At 27.2% G+C, this 9,373-nt stretch overlaps 1 protein-coding gene across 2 annotated transcripts; it reads left to right on the forward strand.

Annotated features, from left to right (window-relative positions):
- Window positions 1-1,428: 1,428 nt before the first annotated feature.
- LOC100568768 lies at window positions 1,429-6,191 on the forward strand. 2 transcript variants are annotated; one of them, XM_016805718.2, is made up of 6 exons: window positions 1,429-2,142; window positions 2,260-2,479; window positions 2,565-2,666; window positions 2,730-3,024; window positions 3,092-3,153; window positions 3,884-6,191. In XM_016805718.2, the coding sequence occupies exons 2-6, from the start codon at window positions 2,285-2,287 to the stop codon at window positions 4,427-4,429; spliced, it is 1,200 nt and encodes a 399-aa protein (XP_016661207.1). In that variant the 5' UTR covers window positions 1,429-2,142; window positions 2,260-2,284; the 3' UTR covers window positions 4,430-6,191. The 2 variants fall into 2 exon arrangements, with proteins under 2 accessions (XP_016661207.1, XP_008184622.2); XM_008186400.3 differs by having other exon boundaries at window positions 1,460-2,083.
- Window positions 6,192-9,373: the final 3,182 nt, after the last annotated feature.

Consider the following 9,373-nt stretch of genomic DNA (forward strand, 5'->3'; position numbering starts at 1 on the left):
AAGTAGTTAATTTGTTACCAAAGAATACTAAAAAATACATAAGCACTAGTTTATTTTATAGTCATTTTAAGTTCAAAATTTGGACGAAATTACACATAAAAAAACCTAGAATAACTATTTTAGTTATTTTGTTGCGATTGTATAATATTATTGGTGGGTATACTTGAAACTTCTAAAGTATACTATTATGATAGTATCATGGTTTGTTGTTGATGTATAACGCATTAAAGTACCTAATGGATATTATGATATGATTAATTTGGAATTTATTATAGATAGGTACCTATTATTGGTCAATTTTTTTTTAATACCATTAATATAATATTATGTCATATACCTAGACTGACATACCATCTCCGCTCAGAATCGTTTTTCTTATACAATGATATTATATCATTGAATTCAAATTTAATACCATCCATTTAACAGTGACCCACTTGTAATCTACTGTACAGCAGAGCGACATCCACTTACCCACCTTTTATATATATATGTATATATATTTATATGGAGTATGGACAAGCCACAAGGTAATATTTTCTGTTTTGTCCCCACACACTGCAGCGGTGGAGGTAGCGGTTACGGCAAAATGAGTCCGGACACAATTTTACCGCCACCACTGTAGTGTGTGTCATTTTTAGAAATGCACAAACCGATGTCAAGATCGATATATCGCTATATCGATATATCGATTTTTACAATATTGATAATCGATAATATTCCTCCAAAATCAACGATATACATATCCATCATAGACATATATAAACAAAGCAAGGTGTATTGATACACCTTGAAACAAAGATAAAGGCAAGGTGGATATTGTTCTGCGATATAATAATATATCCACTACGGTAATTCAGTTGTCCACGATCGGAATAATATACTACATTCATGTTGTTTATATAATTATATATGTCTATGGATAATATATCGATATTGTTATCATAAATATAATTTTATCATCAATTATAATAATTTAATCGTAACCAAAATTATTTAATAATGATTTTATGCTAATTACACGTGTTAATTACACAAATTTTAAAACACAGTAAGTACATGTTCTTAACATTATTTTCATGAGTATTTATATTATATAAAATATGTTGAAAACAAATATATCATTGTAAAACTAATACATTCATGCGTTCGTAAGAAATATCACTTAATTTAAGGGAAGTCTTATTAAAATAAATTATACACATATGATTTAAAAAACTCACATAAACAAAAATCTTTAAACAGTAATAATTAATTTCAAAGTGTATGATAAAGTGCACCATGTATAATGTTAAGAAACTGATATTATCAGAACAAAAATATCGATACGTCAAAAATATCGAAATTGAAATATCGATATTTTTGCGCATCCCTAAAATGACAAAATTTGATATTGGTATCTTTGTCATGACCCGGCGTGTCATGACTCATGTCGACTGTCGAGTGTTTGAACTTTGAAGTCTGTGAACTGTAAGGTATTGATGTGTGAACTGAAGAACGTGTTTTGGCCTATTGAAAATTGAAATTGCTTAAATTAATATGTATAGATGTATAGTATATTATTATAGTAAACTGTACTTTGGATATCTGTGGAAATATTCGACTTTACTCTAACGAGTGGTTGTTGCATAGTTAATAGTTATCAATTTTGTTTATTGCAACAATAAATAATAATATTTAACTTGAGATAAATTAAACCTTTGTACAAGTTTATAGTTTGTTCAAAGTGGATAATATAACGAATTAAGATAATATATGTAATATATTCCTATCGTGGACAACTGAATTACCGTAGTGAATATATTATTATATCGCAGAACAATATCCACCTTGCCTTTATCTTTGCATTATCTATAATCACCAAACTACAAAATAAGTTATTGACCAAACCTCCAGAAACGGCTTCGAAGTTCAAGCATTCAATACCAATTTTAATATTATACTGTTAAACTGTTCACTGTTGTTCATCATGGAGTACAGTTTCATTTGTTTTGGGACTGGTCTGTGACCATTGACTAACAGATAACAGTCAACGACTGAAGAGTGAAGACTGAAGGGACTTTGTGATGAACAGAACTGCGAAGTGAGAACATGCTTAAATCTTGGAATTATCTCACTTGAAACCTTAGATTTAGAATTAAGGTCATCATCGTAATTTGATATTGTACTTGACTGAACATACAAAAATAAAATGAATTCATTTTTCATAGGTAGTGAGATTTTAAAACTTCATAATTTATTATTATTATTCATTTTTAGAGTACCTACAATTTATTAACATAAAATGGAGTTGAACAAGACATACAATGTAAATATAATTAGCCAAATTGACAAAGAACGTGGATTATTTGTCGCTGTTGAACGATTTAATAGTTGTTCAACGGGATACTTTCATCACTATTATGAACAACTTTCACTTTTTAATGATTGTACCGAATGGTTTCAACAATTTGACTATCCTATTATTGAATCTGGGAAGGTTAGTAGTTATGTGATACACACCTACTGCTAATAAACATATATATTTGAAATGTAACATGTATTACACATTTTTTTATTTGTAGGTTGTAATTGTTCAAGATAGCAAAAACCCCAGGGTTTGGAAGCGTGGTATCATATCAAATTGTCATAATTTGGGTCCTGAAGTTTATTTAATCGACTCTCAGGTATTGTATATTTTATCAATAAATATTTATTGTATTATAGATTTTATATGCTTTGATATTTAGAGATTTACTGACAAAGACACCAAATTTGAATTGAGAACATGTCCGCCCAAATTGTTGCAGCTTATACTGCCAACTTACACTATTGATATAAATCTTTGTTTGGATGATGATGATTTGAAAACTGCAATTACAATCTTGATAAAGAAAAATCAGTATGGTGAATTAAGTTTCAATTTTACCCCTCAATCTGTTGAAAATAATGTTTACTCAGGCGAATTAAAAGTAAACGTTAAAGATAATAATTTACCATTAAAAAAGTTATTAAAAAATGTGCGCACAAAAAAATTTTTTGAAGGTAATTTAGTAATATTTTTACATTTGTAAAATGTTAACCATTTAAATTAAATGTATTCTTTATTTAGACATACCACTATACAAAAAGCATCGATATTCAAATTTCAATCCAATAGAAATAAAATATGTGGTGAGTTACAATTTTAATTTTGGTACTTTTCTGTTATCCCTACTACCGCTCGATGTCGAGACTACCGCGACTTCTCAATTCTGTTATCTCGACTACCACGCCGGTGTCGCGATTACCGGACCTGTCCGGACTCCGGACTACAGTTCGCTCGATTGCCGTCGTTGCTGACAGTTGTATTATTTTAAAATAATCCGTTGTTGTATCTATTAATTTTAATATAATTATGAATCTATGGAATTTACCAAACAGCGAAAAAGATGCTCTCGAATTTTTTCAAGAAAAGGGTTTACTTCCAACACACCGTGATTGCAAAAACGGTCATAAAAAAAAACTGTACATCGGAAAAAATGAAATTTTTTGGAAATGCAACGTCAAAACGTGTCAGCATAAAACCAATATGCGTATGGGTAATTGGTTTGAAAATAGTCGTCTGCCTTTTTTAACCATACTCCGGTTTATATATTGTTGGAGTGCAGAATTAACCTCCGTTAATTTTTGTGAAAGACATTTGGAAATGAATCATTGTACGGTAGTTGATTGGAATAATTACATGCGTGAGGTGTGCACTATAACTATTAGTCGAGATAACAGAATTGAGTAGTCGCGGTAGTCTCGGCACCGGCGTGGTAGTCGAGATAACAGAATTGAGACTCGCGGTAGTAGGGATAACAGAAAAGTACCTTAATTTTATATAATTCATAAATTCTGATTTTTGTTTTTATTTCCTTAGAAAAATATTTTTCTACCAAGGGTACCGAGTAAAATGGTATTTTTAGATAGTAGTCTAGTTTCAAGTTCCTGTGATCTAAGTTATATTGATGATTCAAATACAAATTCGTCATATAATTCTGCCAATGAATTTTCCTCCACCTCTAACTACTCTGAAAATATTTGCTTTAGCAATGACTCAGAAATAAAAAATTCCAAATCACCAAATAATTGTATTACTCCAATAGCAAAACAAAAAGTTTACTCTTCTAATAGTTCTTTGATGAATAAGAGCAACTCTTCTTTGCAATCAGCGAGTTCTGATAGTAATAATTTCACCATGCCAGAAATAAAACAGTGTAACGATTTTGTTGTAACAAAAATGTCCAAATTCAAGAAAAACACAGGTTGTCAACAAGATAACAAGTCAACTTTAACCATTAAGGTATTAGAAACACCTAAAATACATTTAAATTCAATAAGCAATGTAGAACCTATGAATATTAAAATGAACGATTCACTGATATGGTGGTCTGATGATGATGATGATGATGACAACAAAAGCTAATAACTGATAATGATAATAATTGATTAAACTGGCTAAAATAAATAATTTTTTTTACTAACTTTTAGTGTTTTTCAACACAAATAATTATGACAGGTCAATTTTCATTTTTGTAACAGTACAAAGTGTACCTAATAATTAACAAATATTTTTTTTGTTTTTATGTGTTACATTTTATGGTATTAATAAATTATAATATTTATCATAAGAATCAATTATATTATTGTTACTTCTCTTCTGTTGACTTTTATACAGGATGTTTTACCAAACATGCTAACCCCCATTTTTAATTTAATAATACATTTATTAGATTTCTTGAGATTTTTTATACAAATTAAGGAGTCTCTCGTGGTAATACAAACTCCTGATTTTCACATGATAACCCACAATTTTTTGTAAATTATTTAGTTGATATTTTTTTTAAACATGCTGATGTACCTAATTTAATTAAGTAGTTTTTCAGTTATTAATATGATCATACTAAGGATAAAAGTCCTCGGTTTTAAAAAAATATAAAATAAATGCAATATCGAATCTAGTGTTTATTTATACTTTGACAATGTTTTTAAATATTTATGAAATTGATAAATTGATGTAAATTAGTAATTATCATTTTCAATTCACCAAAGCCCCTATATGTTCTAAACCCATTATTATAGACTTATTATCCTTAGTATGTAAAAGCAAAATTAAATTACTCAAAAACAATTTGTTCAAATTTTTATTTTAATACCTCAACATTTTCAAAAAAAAGTGATGTGCTATACATATAATTTACATGAGTTCTCATTTGGAAAACAGAAGTTTGCATCCCCATAGGGCACACCTTAAGTAGTACAACAGATCTCAAGAATTTGAAAATCTAGTCTTTAAATATTTAAGTGGCTAAGTATGTATATAAATTTAAAAAATCTGATTTTGAATAAAAAAAAAATGAGGTGAGCATGCTTGTTGAATCAACCTATAAATATATATATTTTTTTTTTATAGAGAATAAAGGCTTCAACTGTTGGGCCATTAGCCTATGGCGGTGGTTACATTATTATTAATGGATAATTAGGTTATAAATTAAGATTACATAGTTATGGGATAAGTTTTTACAGTATTATATACTTACATTATATTTGCTAGTTATGTAGTTTTATCTTAATATTACATTTTTGTGTCAATATATTTTTATTTGTGGGATTTGTATTTGTTTGTCATATTGTTATTGGCAGAGCCGGTAGACTACTAAAAAGTCTTAAGTATAAAATGTCTACTGAAAAAAGTCAGGAACTTAAGTCTGGATATTATGCAAAGGATAAAATATATGATGTGATGAAAAATTAACATTTCAACCTGTATCAATATACATTTTAATCAAATGATTGATCTGTCGAAATCAATAAAGAACACCACATGTGGAAAAATCAGTTACAACTTACAAATTATTAAAAACATTAAAAAAGAAATTAAGCTACGATTGCTAACAACATATTACAAACCCAGTCAGATATTTTTGCAAGTTATATGTAAAATACTACCGAAGTTCAATTGGCTATTGTTTTTACTAAAAGAAAGTGTTGTAAGCCGAACAATTAGAAACCAAAGTACTAACAATAATCTTGGGTTAAATTGCATGAATGATATTATTATAGAGAGTAAATATTAAATTCAGTTTACTATCAAAATATAGTCAGCATTTTTCTTTTCTTATTTAAGTATGTTTCAATATTTATGTTAGATTCTGAGCGTAGCAATAAATATATTGATTTTACAATGATGATGTGTATTTTTTTTGTATCTGGAAACACTTATTATAAAAAACTAGCTGAAAAAATATTCTGATCATCAACTTCTATGAAGGTTTCTGGTATATCAAATTGGAACTATAGTTGTTACTTTTGGAATGCAAAATTGAAAATCTTTAGTACTTTTTAAAATAATTGGGAATTCAAAAATACGAATATTCGTTTAAATTTTAATATTATTATTAAAGTAACTTGGTAAGGTTAAATTAAAAAGTTAGAACTTCTTCGCTAAAATTGTCCTCGATTTATTTTAAATTTTTTTAATAATTGTCGATAAAAAATAATTCGCTCCATTAGGCACATACACACAAAAAAGAGGGGGTTCATAGATGATTGGTATAAATAAATTACACATTATATTAATTTTCGGTGGGAGGGAGGGAGGGGAAAGGTTTGAACCCCAAACCCCATATATAAATAATAAATATATAAAAAAAAAACCTGTGACCTGTTTAAGATAAAATGATGTATCTTCAACAATACTTATGGCGTTATTGCTTAGTATAGTGTATTTACGGTGTTGTTACCTATTGTAGTAACCCACAATGCATTTGGGAAATGATAATATTTTGTGAATAACGAATATTTGACTAATAATATTTTATAAATATTTTATTCCCATGATATGAAAATATTATATGTACTACTGGTACTATATTATAATTGCATAAAAACGTTGACTCAATATTTTTATAAAGTTTCATTAAACATTTTTTTGAAAAGAGTATAACTAAAAAATAAATATGTATATAAACCTGATAAATAAATAAATAACAACTTAATTTTTAAAAATTCTGGCATACAATACTAGGTAAATAAATAAGTAATAAGGAACACCGTGAATAAACGAACACGTACCTATATCTACTGATGTTCATTTCTTCGTACAATCTTCAATTATAGTTTAAACTGCACAGTTTTGTCACAAAGAGACTTATGAAATCTTACATATGCGAATATAGGGCCAACTGTAGCAAAGCTCCACCAACAACTTTTACAGACCTCCGCCCCTCCCAAACATTTACTTAATTTTTTTAAGCTTATTAAATTTTATTGGCCTCCCCAAATCTCAAAGTTATTGTCTATTGTACCTAACATAATATTTTTTAATGTTACCTAAATATAATTTTTCCAAAAATTGTATGTACATTTAAGTTAAAAAAGGTGGGTAAGTGGATTTCGCTCTGCTGTACAGTAGGTTACAAGTGGGTCACTGTATAATGGATGGTATTAAATTTGAATTCAATGATATAATATCATTGTATAAGAAAAACGATTCTGAGCGGAGACGGTATGTTAGTCTAGGTATAAGACATAATATTATATTAGGTACCTATAATAAATTCCAAATTAATCATATCATAATATTTATTAGGTACTTATAACGCGTTATACATCAACAAAAAACCGTGATACTATCATAGATATATAATACTATACTTTAGAAGTTTCAAGTACCCACGAATAATATTATACAATCACAACAAAATAACTAAAATAGTTATCCTAGGTTTTTAATATGTAATTTCGTCCAAATTTGTACTTAAAATGACTATAAAAATAAACTGCGTAAATGTATTTTTTAGATTTTTTGGTAACAGAATTAATAACTTACGTGAAATCTTGTTTTAAATTTTCAATTCTTAGATACAAAAATTGAACATTTTATAAATTTTTAACTACAAAATAATTTTTCAAATTAAAATTTGATAAATTTTGTCAAAATTTGATCTTTAAATGCTTATAAAAAAAAATTGTGCCTATGTATTTTTAATATTTTTCAACTGATATTGTAACAATATATCAGGAGCTTTGTATTAAATTTATACACTTTTTGGCCCAACAGATACTTTATTGATATTTATAGAAAAAAAAAACTAAAACAATTGAAAACTTACAATGTCCGTAAACAGCTCAAAAAGAGTCAAATTATTTTCAAAATTTTATCGTATATATAAAATGCTAATATAAACATTCAGTGAAATTTTCAAGTTTCTACAGTCACTCGTTTTTTAATTACAACAAAATAAGAAAATCGTTACGTAAGAAATCGAGTGAATATCAAATGTTGTAAAAATATGAATTTCAAACGCCCATAAAAATTTAATTTGAGTTTCTTATAGACATTTTTTTTTTGGTAAAGGTAGATTATCCTATAAGGAATCTTGTATTACATTTTAAAATCTTAGATTTAAAAAGAAAAATTTTTATGAATTTATAACTCGAAATAATTTGCAAATTTTCGTGATTTTTCCATATTTTGTCATTTTAGATTCTGAGTGGAACGATGAATGTATTGATTTTACAATGATGTGTGTTTTTTTATTTTTTTATTTTTTTTTTATTTTTTATTTTTTTATTTTTTATTTTTTTTGTGTCTGTGTACACGATAAGTAGTCGAAATAATGCTACGATTTTCAACTTCAGTATCTTGTTCGATCAGAAAGTGAATATCGTTGGTGCATTGGGGAGGTCAAAATTTAAATTTCCCAGTAGTTTTCAAAAGCGCCGGGAAAAACAAAAGAAAAATTAAGGAAAAACGGGAATTTTTACGCAAAATCTGTTTTCGAGAAAATCGATTTTGGTTTTTGGTGTAACTTTAAAAAAAATGACCGTGGATGCATGAAATTTTGACTGAATGTTTACATTTCCATTTTCTATACACGATAAAATTTTCAAAATATTTTGACTTATTTTGAGCTCTTTACGGACAATTTCAGTTTCCAATTTAATTAGTTTATTTTTTTTATGAATGTCAATAAAATTTATTTGTTGGGATAAAAAAGCTTGAAAATATAATAGAAGGCTCCTAGTATATTGTTTCAAGGCAGATGAAAAATATTAGAAATCGTTAGTTTATTTTTTTTTATAGCATTTAAAGTTCAAAAATGACAAAATATGGAAAAATCACGAAAATTTGCAAATTATTTCGAGTTATAAATTCATAAAAATTTTTCTTTTTAAATCTAAGATTTTAAAATGTAATACAAGATTCCTTATAGGATATTCTACCTTTACCAAAAAAAAAATGTCTATAAGAATCTCAAATTAAATTTTTATGGGCGTTTGAAATTCATATTTTTACAACATATGATATTCACTCGATTTCTTACGTACGATTTTCTTATTTTGTTGTAATTAAAAAAACCGAGTC

This window comes from Acyrthosiphon pisum, chromosome A1, assembly GCF_005508785.2.
Source record: "Acyrthosiphon pisum isolate AL4f chromosome A1, pea_aphid_22Mar2018_4r6ur, whole genome shotgun sequence".
Lineage (NCBI taxonomy): Eukaryota > Metazoa > Arthropoda > Insecta > Hemiptera > Aphididae > Acyrthosiphon > Acyrthosiphon pisum.

Excerpts from the sequence above, each read along its gene's own strand:
- LOC100568768 (XM_016805718.2), top strand. The coding sequence starts at position 2,285 with ATGGAGTTGAACAAGACATACAATGTAAATATAATTAGCCAAATTGAC. Across the intron at positions 3,025-3,091 it reads CACAAAAAAATTTTTTGAAG|ACATACCACTATACAAAAAG; the intron begins GTAATTTAGTAA and ends TTCTTTATTTAG. Across the intron at positions 3,154-3,883 it reads CAATAGAAATAAAATATGTG|AAAAATATTTTTCTACCAAG; the intron begins GTGAGTTACAAT and ends TTATTTCCTTAG.